Source organism: Polypterus senegalus, chromosome 10 (assembly GCF_016835505.1).
Source record: "Polypterus senegalus isolate Bchr_013 chromosome 10, ASM1683550v1, whole genome shotgun sequence".
NCBI lineage: Eukaryota > Metazoa > Chordata > Cladistia > Polypteriformes > Polypteridae > Polypterus > Polypterus senegalus.
Window position 1 is genome coordinate 11,360,164 of NC_053163.1, and position 14,748 is coordinate 11,374,911.

Sequence of the window (14,748 nt, forward strand, 5' to 3'; positions counted from 1 at the left end):
TCTGGATAAGCAGGTTTCATTGATATGTATCAGAGGTCCTCAATCACAGTCCTGGAGGGCTGCAGGATTTTGTTCTAACCCAGTTGCTTAATTAGAAAGCAATTCTTGCCAATAATTTGATTTCATGGCTTGTTAACTCTGCTATGTCAAGTAATTCTCATATCCCAGATTTTCTTCCCCTTTCTAAGGATGACATCCAAATGATTTGAAGGCTAAAATGGAGGAGTAATTCTCAGTCCTTCACTTTTTTCTCTTTATTTTCCTTCCAAGTATTTAATTAAACCCAACAGTGCATGATAAATACACAAAGGTGTAAATGGTAACAAGCTCAACGGAGAAATGCTGGTCTCTTTTGTCATTTGCATGTTATTGATAATTAGTAGCCATTAAAAACCAAGAATACAGCTGTTTAAGACTAAATTAGCAATAAGGGTTCAAAATCTTGTAAGATTTTTGTTGGATCCATACTGCCAGGCGTACAGATACAGAGTCCAGTGACGACGTCGTTGCATGTGCTAATCAATCACAGAGTAGAACCTCCTTACCTCAAAACTAGTGATAAGCAAAACAATTTGAGTTTGCAGTGCAGTGACATGTTGTGAGTGTGCGTAATGTTAATATGAAATACTTGAACAGATTTTCCTGAAAGTTGACCACATTCTCATCTTAAGACTTGCACTGTGTGTTCCATCAAACGTGTTAGTCATCGATGCTCAAAAGCATGTCAAAGATCAGATTGTCGTTGCCTTTTAAAGTACAGAAAGTCTAAAGAATACCAGCTAGCTGGTGTTTTAAACACAGCAGACAACGTAACACAAATGTTTGTTCTGACAATAGCAGCCTCAAATGTCCTCTCATTTTTACAATGTCAAAATAAAGAATGTAAACATTGGACCGCCGGCCACACATTTGTATTTTTTTGTCAAATTTTAACCGTCAGTGTTTCTTTATTTCGAAGATGCAATGTAAATAAAATAGAAAAATAAAAAAGTAAGCACTGAAGTGGCCGCCTAGCTGTGCGTATAAAAGCAGACGGCCTGCACGTGTCGACATTGGACGTACAGGGGGAGTTAAGCGAAGGCTACGTTTTGCGTTAAAAGTTCTGTGCAGACGCAGAGCTGCCTCGATCGCTTACGACTGCTGCATTGTGGACTTGCAGGGAGATTAACAAAACCCGAAAGCCGTCGGTACAAATGCACCCTGCTGGTGGAGTTGGTCTGAACACTGGCGCTTGTGGAGCTGAGCTAACGTATGTGAGAGGCAGTTGTTTGTTTTTACTGAAGTTGTATTTAAACTGAAGGCCTCAACTGTAAATGTGTATTACCTTATATAGATTTAAAATGACTTCTCCATTTTGTTTTTTGTACTATACTGAGTTAGTTAGTTTTAATACTGTGACCAATTACATGGGCAGCTGTGTTTTTATTTATTGTGCTTAGAAAAAAAATTAAATATATGTATACCTGTGGGTTTAATTTATTTTTATGGATTATTTTAAGATTTTATTGGTCTGTACATCTTAAATTTGGGGGTTATGTATTAGTGTTGGATTGGTATCAAAATGTTCACTTCAATTGATTCTGGAAAAGTCCTTCTAAACACTACACCATCTTACAGGGTCACAGGTATAGACTGATGGCGTGCGGCCGCTGTAGTTCAGATTTGGCAGCCCGCGGTGTCCTTCTGAGCTTCACATCCTCCAGGTGACAAGTTGTGTTCTGTTGTGGACCTGGCCTTACCGACTAAGGAGTTCCCTACTTGTGCCACAGCTGCCCAGTTATTCTACATTCACATGCAAACCAGGTAACACTTTGGTGTGTGTGTGTGTGTGTGTGTGTGGATTTTCTCCAGGTATTTAATTTTTTGTTATTATGCCCCACATATAGGATGTCAGGTTTGCATCCCTGGAGGGCTGTAGTGGTTGCAGATTTTTATTTCAACCACAATATTTATCAGCATCCACTCACTAATGCTAAAGGCACAGACGGTGTTGCCTTGATTTTAATTGACTTCCATTTCAGTTGTTTCATTTTGTCAACGAGCAGCTGAACGGTAATGAAATGCAAAGCGAGTCTGCGGATACAGGCAGCTCTGTAAGCATTTGGCCAGTGATGCAACTTTCATAATTTTGGCTCTGTACACCACCACAGTCGATTTGAAACCAAGCAATCAAGATGTGATTGAAGTGCAGACTTTCAGTTTTAATTTAAAGGGTTTAACACAAATTTCATAGGAGTCCTTTGGAAAAGACAGCCATTTTTATACATAGTTTCCTTATTTTGAGGATCTCAGAATTGTTTGGGCAAACTAACACAATCCTAAATATAACAATTATTTCAATATTTGTTTGAAAATCCTTTCCAATCAGTGACTGCCTGAAGTCTGAAACCCCTGGCCATCTTCAGGTGCTGCTTGTTTGCTGAACTCTGTCGTCCATTGTGTTTTCAGTAAGTGACATGCGCGTCCAGTTGGCTTGAGGTCAGTTGACTGACTTGGCCGTTTTGAAGAATATTCTACTTGTTTGCCTTGAAAAGCACTTGGACAAGGAGCCAAAACACACTGGGACAACAAACCGTCTGTACTGTGAAGTGTCGTCTTATCAGTTATGTAGCATTTGTTTGAATCGGAGTACAGCCCTGGACATTTCAGAATTCATCCTGCTACTTCTGTCCGCAGTCACATCATCAGTAAACGCCAGGGACCGACTTCCATTGGCAGCCATGTATGATCAGGCCTTCACACGGCCTCCACCATGTTTCACAGGCGATGTAGTATTCATTGGATTGTGAGTTGGTTCTTCTCTTCTCCATACTCTTCTCTTTCCAACATTCTGGTACATATTGATGTTGGTTTCCTTTGTCCAAAGAAATCTGGTCCAGAACGGGGCAGGTTTTTATTTTTTAAATGCTTTCTGGTGAAGTCTGATCTGTCCTTCCTATGTTTGAGATTTACCTGTGGTTTGTAGTCTTCTCTTGATTGTAGACTTTGGCCATGGTAGGTCTACCTCCCAGAGAGTGTTCTTGGTTTGGTTAAATGTTGTGAAGTGGTGGTGGTGGTTTTTCTTTTGCAATCATCCAGCACAGCTGTCTTCTGTGGTTTTTCACAGTTGCTGAGCTCACCAGTGTATTCCTTCTCATTAAGAATGTACCAAATGGTTGATTTGACCACTCCTGGTGTTTCTGCTATCTCTCTGATGGACTTGTTTTATTTCCTCTACCTAATGATTTTTACATGCATGGATATCTCTCTGGGCCTCATATTGAGAGATCACAGCGACTGCTTCCAAATGCTATTCCCTCACTTGGAATCTACTTCAGCCCTTCTACATGCTTAATGGTTAATGAAGTAATGAGGGACCTGCTCCTACCTAGCTATGGAACACCTTTTCAGTCAAATGTCCATATACTTTTGAGCCCCGGGAATTGGGGTGTATAGGCAGAAAAATGGCTGTCATTCCCAAATGGCTCCTGTGACATTTTTGGTAAACTCCTTAAAGTAAAGCTGAAGGTGTCCACTTCAGTTAAATCCATTGTGGTACTGTACAGAACTAAAATTATGAAGATTGTCACTGTCCAGATACTTGTGGGCCTGACTGTAAATCTAATTTGCACCTGTGTCTTTTATACAATATCTGTCTCAATAAAATCTCTGAACAGAAAAAATAAAAGTCTAAAATAGTGTTCTGTTCTGCTCCACAAAATATTTGGATGGTGATCGCAGCAAAAAGAAAATCGGGCAGAATGAGGTCGCTAATTACTGAACTCAAGCAATCCGAGACGCAGGTGCTAGTAGGAGATGTGGACAAAGCTAACACCCTGAACCAGTTTTTAAACAGGTTTTCTCCTCCCACTGCTACCTTTTTTCCAGTGGTCCAGCCCTCACAACATTCCTGCTACATCGACAATTACTACCATTTTATCTGGAATGGCCAGTGCTGAGTCCTTCAGTGTGTGCAGTCCATAACTGATGACCAAGTGAGGAGACCAAACTCGGGGAAAAGCAGTGAGAGCAGATGGGTGTCAGCCCTTGAGTTTTTAAGGTCTGTGCTGACCAGCTTTATGGTCTCCTCTGTCACCTGTTCAGTATGTCTTTGTTCTACAAAAGGTGCCACTTCTTTGGAAACAGTCCTTCACCTAACGATTACAGCACGGTGCTACTTGCATCTCATATGTTGAAGACCTTTGAGACCTGTAATGTATAAGTTATCTTTGTAGAAGACCACCTGGACTCGGTACAGTTTGCCAGTCAGACCAAGATTGGAGTTGGAGATGCAGTCATCTTATCTGCTCCACGACACTGACAGCACTGTGAGAATTATGTATTTTGATTTCTCCAGGTCATTTAATGCCATCAATGTTAAAGGTTAACTTCAGTGATATGCAGCTGGATGAATGAGCCTGTGGTGTCCTGGATGATGGACTGGCCATCTGTCAGACAGCCTGCAGTTTGTGAGACTCAAGGACTGTGTGGGCAACACTCGAGCAGGACAAGGAACAGGCCGGTCTGCTCATCTCTGAACTCTGTACACCTCTGACTATAACTAGAACAGCAGGAGTTCTCAGAGGAATGAGTCACATATGGAGTACAGGTGCATCTCAATAAATAAGAATATCATCAAAAAGTTCACTTCTTTCAGTAATTCAATTCAAAAAGTGAAACTTGTATATTATATAGATTCATTGCACACAAAGTGATAGATTTCAAGTGTTTATTTCTTTTCATTTTGCTGATTATGGCCTACAGGTAATGAAAACTCAAACCAGTATCTCGGAAAATTTAGAATATTGCACAAGACCAATAAAATTTTTTTTTGAATACAGAAATGTCAGCCTACTCAGAAGTAAGTCCATGTACGCACTCAAAACTTGGTCGGGGCACCTTTTGCATGAATGACTGCATCAATGCACACGCGTGGCGTGGGGGCGATCAGCCTGTGGCACTGCTGAGGTGTTATGGAAGCCCAGGATGCTTAGCTCACGGCCGTCAGCGTGTCTGCATGGTTGGCTCTGGTGTCTCATCTTCCTGTTTCTCACAGATTCAGTGATACCTACCATGGTCATTAAACCAGGGCCTGGTACTTTTGGCAGTGTGGGCAGGTTCCAGGTCCTGCTGGAAAATGAAATCAGCATCTCCATAAAGCTGGTTAGCAGAGGGAAGCATGAAGTGCTCTAAAATGTCCTGGTAGACGGATGGCTGCACTGACTTTGGACTTGATAAAACACAGTGGACCAACACCAGCAGATGACATGGCTCCCCAAATCATTACTGACTGTGGAAAATTTACACTGTACCCTCACGCAATTTGGATTTTGTGCCTCTCCATTCTTGCTCTAGACTCTGGGACCCTTGATTTCCAAAATGAAATGCAAAATTGACTTTCATCTGAAAAGAGGACTTTGGACCACTGAGCGACAGTCCAGTCAATTTTTTCCTTAGCTCAGGTAAGACGCTTCTGATGTTGTCTCCGGTTCACGAGTGGCTTGACACAAGGAATGCTGTGACAGTTGTAGCCCACGTCCCCGATACATCTGTGTGTGGTGGCTCTTCAAGCACTGACTCCAGCCGCAGTCCACTCCTTGCCAATCTCCCCCAAATTCTTCACAATCCTCTCAAAGCTGCCGTTATCCATGTTGCTTGTGCACCTTTTTCTGCTGTCCCATTTTTTTTTTCTTCCACTCAACTTTCCTTTAATATATTGGATACAGCACTCTGTGAAGAGCCAGCTTCTTTAGCAATGACCTTTGTGGCTTCCCCTCCTTGTGGAGGGTCTCAAATCAGCTGTCTAATTGTGTAGCCTACTGAAGCAGACTGAGAGACCATTTAAAGGCTCAGAACCCCTTTGCAGATGTTTTTGGTTAATTACTTGAGTGGAGTGGAACACCAGGAGTCTACAATATTGAACTTTTTCCACAATATTCTAACTTTCTGAGCTACTGTACTGAATTTTGGGTTTTCATTACCTGTAGGTCATAATCGGCAAAATAAAAAGAAATAAATGCTTGAAATATATCACTCTGTGTGTAATGAATTTATATAATATATGAGTTTTACTTAATTTATTTCAGTAATTCAGTTGTTAAACTTTTTGACGATATTCTAATTTATTGAGATGCACCTGTATATTGATAAGAAGGATGAGACAGTGGAGAGGAGGCAGGTGTAGCACTTTGTTTCTTGGAAAAGGAAGAATTGTCCGCAACTTAACATCACCTAAACCAAAGAACTGGTTCCTGACTTTCACTACACTAACGATCCTGCACGCCCGATCATTATTCAGACCGTGGATGTAGACGCGGTGCACTCCTACAACTCCTTGGGGTTCCACATCAATGATGGGCTGGACTGGTCTAAGACACAGAAGAACTATAGGGTGGTCCAGATCTAATTATGCAATTTTCATTACGCTATAACTTACTAAGTTTATTACATAGAAAATCACCCGAAAAATCCCAGACCATCGAGAAGTGTGCGAAATGACGACATGAAGAATTGCCGTCACGCCGAACTGGAATCGTCCCCGCATAAATCAAAGTCATCCTGATGATCTGGATCTGCATAATTAGATCTGGACCACCCTGTATAGTATATAACAATGGCCAAAACGGGTGGTTCTTCCTGTGGAAACTGTGTTCCTTTAATTTGGGATGCAACATCCTTTGCATCTTCTACAACTCTGCAATGGCCAGTCCAAATTAAAAGGGCAGGCTCAGTGACGGAACACGCTATGGAGGTAGACGAGGAGAAGAGAGTTAAAGCAAAACTGAGTGCTATTCTGAACAATGCTGCACATCCTCTATCTGACATACTGTGGACTTTCAGCCAACGAATTGTTCGGCAGAAGTGTGTCAAGACATGTGATTGGGGCTTCTACATACCCACAGGAATATGCCTGTATAGCGCCTCACTTGGCCTTCCAACTCTTGTTTCGTTTTTTTCCTAGTTTTCATTTTGGTATTCTTTGTTGTTTATCTTAATATAATAATAATTTGATTTATTTATTGACCTGCTATACAATTTCAAATGTCAGGGACAATTTAAATTCTCTCTATCAATCTAACAAGCCATGGAATACAATAACATGTTTCATGAATAGCTAAATAGTAAATCGGCTGGAGTGAAAATGTAGATTTGTTTGGGACTCCAATATTAGCTGATCATTTGTTGACTTGTTTTTTTATCTATTTATTATTTTCCTACGGACCTACAGGTTCAGATAAAAAAGTTAAGCACGTATTAATTAATTAAGGCAGATGCATTGTGTTAAATTGGCAACTCCACTGCCCAACACAGACTACTGTAAGGTCCATGAACAGTTCCCGTAAGCTGCGGACCTTATTTTGTAATGTGAGTAAACGTAAAAACTGACCAGCGACGGTCCGACCGGCAGCTTTCAGATATAAACGTGACAGTTACGAAAGAGCAGTCAGCTTTACCCTAAACTATGTGTAAGGTAAGGGAAAAGCACCTAAAGGTGGTTAAAACTCGTGGAAGCCGCACCACAATGAAGCTCCCAGTCTGTCTTGACATTAGTGTCTGTCAAACGCACGCACAGCTCTAGTCGTGCACTGTGTGAAAAGATGTAAACACATACGTCATCGACAGCTCCCACCCACTTCCTGCTTACGTTACAGACGTACACGAGAAGACCACGCCCAGGCTGAGCTCCGTACAGCACAAGCGACGCATTCTCTTCCATCCTGCGGGCTGCGTGCAGCAGTATCTATTTGTCTCGTCAGGTACTGACGTTGGCATGTTAACTGGGCTGGGCTTCACATAGCGAACGCTGATTTGGCAATTTTTGCTGATGGACACTACGGCCTTTCAATAATCCTCCGCGAAGCTTCAGCACGCAGCGATCATCGGCGCGTCAGCCAATTGTAGCTGCAACACTTTGGATATCTTATGCTGCGAGAACGATGACTTTAACAGTGAGTGAAGCACAACTACGCATACTGCTGCAGTTTTAACGGGTTTACAGAGTTCGGGTTTGGTTGGGAACGATAAACCTAACGGGAATTCATAACTGATTTAAGGGTTCCTTAAGAGGATATACAGTCAATGTACCGCACTTCTAGAACTATTCGTGTTCAACGACTAATTCCCCTAAGTAAATAAAAATGGAGTTCGATCCAATTAGTAAATTGATTTTCCTCACAGGGTGTATAATTCCGGTCAAGCTTTTTTGTCTCGGATCTCCGTTGGATCACGTCATTACTACGTAATGCTGTTAAATGACAGGACATATTGCGTTCGCGCTGAATTATGCATTCCAAAAGTCGTTTTAAGTGACGGGTGTCACTTTGTGGAGGCATAATCATCAGAAAGAGGTGCCGTTTAAGCTGAATGTCGTTTCTAAATTGATGTCGTGTGTAAAAAAGTAAGTGTGATCAGCAGGGGAAGACGACAGAGTACATGAATCAGAATTTCCGTTCCAATAGGAGGAAAGGCCATAAAATAAACTGCAGGCGGGGTTCAAACACAACAAAACCTCCCCCCAAAAGAGGACTCCGACCCCCTCAGACACTGGGAAAAAATGGATTATTAAATAGACGGGTTTTTGTAAGGTATAATATTCCAGTACTTTCTATTAAGTTAAGTGGAGTTCGTCAATAAATTAAATGTTGGATTACAGTGCTAAATATATAGAACTTTATTTGTCCCTAGGGGAAAAATTATTTCCATAAATCAAAATTGTCAGATGAGCAGTTGAGATGGTATTTTGTTAATTAATTACTCTTGTAATTGTGAGGTATGTTGCCGCAGCACCTATAGAAGCCGGGTTTAATTTCCAGCTGAGCGATGTCTACTGTAGGTGGATTTTGCACGGATTTTCTCTGTTTTTCCCTTTTCATCCCTTAGAAATATATATTGTATTTAAAGGAATATACCACCCAAAAAATATATATTTTTATATATTACACTTTGTAGTTTGTGGTAATGGCCGAAAAACACTTTTAATTTCAGAACATGTAGAACAGAGAGAAACAAAATTAGTGTAGAATGGGGAAAAAATGGCATCCCGTGTTTTACAATGGCAAACGATGTAAAAAACAATAATGGAAAAAATTCTTACTTTACTTGTGTCACATAATTCACATCTGTTATCAAGCCATGTGGTCAAACTGTGCATTGTTTGCTAAAATATTGTTAGCTAGACGAATGTGTAGAATATGTTAACGCAAAGCAAAGGTTTATGCATTTTTGAAGTGGTGACCCTGTTAATGTTAGCTGTCCCATCTGTCATCCACATTGTCTCTATCCATATCTCTGCTCTCATGAGTCAAGAATTTGTTAATTTTTGGTCTCATTGGATTCTCTTAGTTCAAGGTGGACAGCTTTGTAGTGCTTAAATTATGAAGAAAATGCGACAAAGCATGAAGGAGTTGAACAGCATCCCTTTGATTCTCCTTTGTGTTGTTTCACTTCAGCTCTTAAACAGACCTCACCCAGTACACTCCTGTAAAAGCACACAATGCTTCTTTTTATATTACAGTAGATAGGAGCAGCACATGGCATTGCCTAGCTAAGGAAAGGTAACCTTTGCTCATTTATTTTGCTAGTTTGGCTTCAGTCTGTTCAGATGTTTCACTTACTCTGGTGGCAAGAGAAAAAAAAAAAATTGGGACTTTCCCAGGGTCAAAATGATGGGTTCAAAGTGGTCCATCTTGTCTGTATGGTTCTAGAGAGCAAATATGCAAAATGTGGTCCAGCTTGATAAAAGAGCATAGGATTGTACAAGGAATATACGGATAAATAGGAAGCATTCCCATAATATTGTGCTTTTGAACTGAAGGTCTGCCTTATCCCCTTCATTCATTCATTTATTGGTAAAGAATCCTGTCTTCAATTCACCTTAATAATAAGTTATGAAAAAATGCATATATGTGGCACGGATTGAGCATATGACTGGATAAATGACTTGTGATAATGTGACACAAGTAACATAAGAATTTTTTGTTTCTGTTTCCATGGGTGTTTTTCTCATCATTTGCCATTATACAGCGCTGGTCAGCATTGGATTCTGTTATATCATAAACTTTTGTCTCTTGTTGTATATGAAAACATAAGATTAAACCTTTCTCAGCCATGTCAACAAACTACATGGAGTTAGGAACATATATAAAAATAATTTTTGGGGGAGTATTCCTTTAAATTGATAATCTCAGAGTGATGTTGTCATGGCTTTAGTTTATGAGCTGTCAAAGCTGTATTTATTATTTTTTTTTACTTCAACTGTCAACAAAATATGTCATTTGGCCAGAGGGACCTCGACATTCGCAGGACACTCATGTCCAGTGTATGTTATGTACATTATCGGTCATTTTAGTATAGGTGCTTTCATAAGTGATGAGAAAGTACTACTGTGGACGGAGATCATTTTAGTTTAAAAATTGAATTTTTTAAATAAAAAAATGTAGTATTGTGGATGTAGCCTTAGATTAATTCAGTATGTAGAATTTTCAGTTTGCATTAATAAAGCTTTCGTTTTCTTTCCAGTGTCTGGCAGTAATCGAAGGCTGGACCTGACTTCTAAGGGCACTGCAAAAGATGTCCAGGAACTCAGGGTTGTCCTGCTAGGGCAGACTGGATCTGGGAAGAGTTCAACTGGAAACACCATCCTTGGAAGGGACTACTTTAGAACTGGGATAACAAGTCAATGCAGGAAGTGTCGGGTCCAGTGGGGTGACACAGAGATAGCAGTAATTGACACTCCAGGTCTGTTTGACAATGATCTGAGTGAAGAGGTTGTAAAGCAGGAGATCAAGGCCTGCATCTGTCTTTCCTCACCAGGACCTCATGCCTTCCTTTTAGTGATACCGTTATGGAGATATGACAAATGGGACATGCAGGCTATGGGTAGTATCATGAATTGTTTTGATGGTGATGCCTATAAACACACCATTGTTCTTTTCACACATCGAGATGCCCTGAAGGGCCAGTCGATTGAAGCATTTGTGCAAGGAAGTGTGGAGGCCATGAAACTTGTGGAAAAATTTGGAAACCGCTACCATGCATTTAACAACCAGGACATGGGTGACCGGGTGCAGGTCCAGGAGCTCCTCCAAAAAGTGAAGGACCTGGTCTCACTCAATGGCGGTTATTACACTTCTGAATTGTACCAAATGGCAGAACAAGCAAACCAGCAAAGGCAGACAGAGTTGCTTATGGCCAAGCTGGAGTGGTTGCACTGTGAGCATAGGAGTGAGGTTCAAAAGTTGAAGGATAAGTGCACAAGTCTGGAGAATAATTGGCAGCAGCAGGAAGAGATTGCGGAACAGGAGCTACAGGAGCGGGATGTCCTGCAGCAGAGACTGAAGTGTCTGGAGGAGCAATTTCAGAGAGATGAGCAGATGGCTAAAGAGGAGTACAAAATGCAGACCAGAGAGGAAGCGGAGAGGTGGAACAGCTTTACTCAGGAGGCGATACTTGTTTCCAGCCTCATCTTTCTAAAAATCTTTTTAGGAGCAGTCAAAGGGGTAAAGGCTATCCAAAACAAGGTGAGGACAGGCATTCGATTGCTCTTTCATTCAAGAGACACTGAGCCAGAGAAGGAAGAGCTTCTGAGTCAACCAAGCAGTCAGTGCGAGTCTCAGTGAGATGTGTTCGAGGACTGGCACAATGGAGTTTGGCATCCCCCTAACTTTAAAATGGATGATGGTGGGATTAGGATATAGCAAGCAAAAGGACTGTAAGTGGTGTGAGAAGACAACATTGTCCATTACAGTTGTCCACAAAATTTAATTAAAATGTCACAGTGTACTATGTGCAAATAAGAAATGCATTTGAGAATGTGGATAGTATATATTGGGGCTGTGAAGATAAAATGGCTGTTTGTCGTGTTGTGACCTGTAGTGAGGCACTCAAAAACTAGTAAATCCGACAAGACTATTGTTCACTTCTAAGGATGGTAGGCCAGATTTTTGTATATTGTAAGAGTCAATGTTTGTACCTTTGGCTTTGTCCTTCTCTCAAGCAGAATTACTGTGCAACAGCAATTTCTTTGTCCTTGGTGCTTGCTGCCTCATTTTCTAACTGGAGAGACATTTTGCTCTTTTTTGGACTGGGTTGAGATCTCTTGACTTCTGGTGGCCCTTCTGAGGTGTTTCTCAGGCTCTGGGATTTCTGTCCTGTCCTGAAAAACAGACAAAATAGTCACTGAGTGGGTGTTCTTTTCCCATTGGTCTACCCTGAAGGAGAAAATAGTGAATAACCCATGCAATTATAATTTGAAATAGGGAGATGATGACGATACAGAAGTCTAGAATGTCACTTTGCATTTTTGTGCATATGTGCTTTGATGGGAGTACTAGGCAAGATCAGGGAATATGACAGGAGCTTACTGGGCTCTTGGAGAAATCTCTAATATGCTTTCGCACTGAAAAGCTATCAAGAGCAACATAGAGGGGGAAATTGGTTAGTGGTTAGGAGAAAAAAAATGTTGATCATGGCTGGCACCATCTGTACTTTATATTAATGATATTCATGCTGACCCTGTAAGCATTGACAAGAAAATAAAAGGAATACCAAATAATGATGAAGCAAAAGAAACAATTGAGAAGTGCAGTGTAATATTGATACGGGCAACCGCTGCTAAAAAGAAGCTTAAATAAATAAACTGTTATGTTATATCTTAAAATTGTAGAGAAACAAATCAACAGATGTTATGCCCTGACTCTTTAATGTGCATCTGGACTCTCATGTAATTCTGACCACCAACAATGCAAAAAAAGACATGGCAGCAGTAGAGTATGTGCAGACTAGAATTACAAGAGATGTTATAGTTTGGCCCACACCTCTGGCCACTTCCCCAACCTCTCGTGGTCCATTAATCAGATTTGGCTGTGTCCACATTCATAACTGAGGTAGTAAATCATTTAAGACAAACCCTTCTATGGGTGGTTTTGTTCAGGTGGTGTTGTTCATGCTATGGCAGGACTGTTAGAGGCAGCGTCAGGACCAGCTCTAGCATTTGTGCTGCCCTAGACAAAGCTGTAATTAGTGCCCAAGGTGCTTCCTGAGGTTTGGATGATCACTTGCAAAAGGGCTTGTGTAGTTTAAAGTATGTTAAGACCAAAGATCACTGGTACATTGTGTGAAAATAATATAAAAGAATATAATGAGGTTAAGGGCGTCACGGTAGCGCTGCTGCCTCACAGTTAGAAGACCTAGGTTCGCTTCCCGGGTCCTCCCTGCATGGAGTTTGCATGTTCTACACCGTGTCTGCGCAGGTTTCTTCCCACAGTCCAAAGATATGCAGGTTAGGTGTATTGGCGATTCCGAATTGTCCCTAGTGTGTGCTTGGTGTGTAGGTGTGTGTGTGTGCACTCTGTGGTGGGCTGGCGCTCTGTGTTGGTTGGGATTGGTTCCAGCAGACCCCCGTGACCCTGTAGTTAGGTTATAGCGGGTTGGATAATGGATGGATGGATAATGAGGTTAATAGAAGTCAAACAGTTGTACTAAGTCTGTGTGTTTGTGAATAAGAGTCTGCATTGTTTAAAAAGATGCCATCCTCTACATTTTGCCAATCTAGGTGACTGCCTAGTTTGTTTAAATGGTAGGGTCAGCCCCAGGAAGCAATGATTGAATCCTCCCTGTTTTTCTAGTATCTTTAAATCTCTGGAGCAAGTCTGATCGCTGTTTCTCTTTGCTCTTTCTGATTTTCAGGTTTCCAGCTTTTGGTTTTAATGTCTTTCATGTGTTTTTTTTTTTTTCTTTTATAACTTTACTTATCTGCTATTCTGATTTAAATTATTGTTTTGTTTTTGAAGTGTCCCCATTTTGTGTATTTGTTTTTTTTTTTCTGAGATGCTAGTTAGATGTTTTATAGTATTGTAATGTACTGTTAAGCATTTTGTTATTTCCAGTTAATTTGATTATTTTTTCCTTACCGATTTTGTCATAAGATAATTAGATATTACTGTGTTAACTGAGTATTACTGTAAGGATTAATTATAGCAGCACAGTCAGCAGCACAATGGTGATGGATTTATTAAATGATTTGCATTATATGCGTAGTGTTTATATAAAGTGTTTTTACCCCCTTGGATGTTTTGACATTTTATTTTTCTACAACATTGAATCTCAATGGTTTTAATACGTCTTTTATGACACAGATCAACACAAAGACTCTTTAATGTCAAAGTGAAAGGACTTTTTCGCAAAGTTTTATTATTAATTACAAATAAAAAACAAAAAATAATTGATCACATAAGTATTCACCCCTTTACTATAGTATTCACCCCTTTACTATGACCACCCCTAAATCCTCACCAGTGCAGCCAATTGGTTTTAGTGGTCCCAGAATTAGTTCAGTAGAGGTCACCTCTCTGGGGATTCAGTTGATTGTGGTCTAAATGCACTTGACTATGCATGCATAATGAAGACAAAAGCAACATTCCAGGCAAGTTCATGAAAAGTACAAGTCTGGGGATGGACACAAGAAAATGTCTAAGTCACTGATTACCCAGTTAAATTGGTCATTAAGCAATGGAAAGAGTATGGCACATCTGTAAATCTGCTAGTCCAGGCTGTCCACAAACACTGAAGAAGGTGAACCAGGGAGGCCACCAAGAGACCTCTGAGTACTCTGAAGGAGTTACAAGCTACAGCAGATAACATTGGAGAGGCTGTGCACACAACCAACAACTGTTGTCCAGGTACTTCACCAGTCGCATCCTTCTGAAAAGTGCGTGATAGCCTGGCTAGAAGGCACATGGCAGGCTCTGATGTCAACTGAAAGAAGGTTCT

General features: G+C 40.7%; 1 protein-coding gene across 1 annotated transcript; it reads left to right on the forward strand.

The window, feature by feature from the left end:
- Nucleotides 1–7,704: 7,704 nt before the first annotated feature.
- On the forward strand, nucleotides 7,705–13,210 carry LOC120536736 (GTPase IMAP family member 4-like). Its single transcript, XM_039765205.1, has 2 exons — nucleotides 7,705–7,928; nucleotides 10,498–13,210. Coding segments are annotated over exons 1-2 (1,101 nt in total). The 5' UTR covers nucleotides 7,705–7,927; the 3' UTR covers nucleotides 11,598–13,210.
- The last annotated feature ends 1,538 nt before the right edge of the window (nucleotides 13,211–14,748 follow it).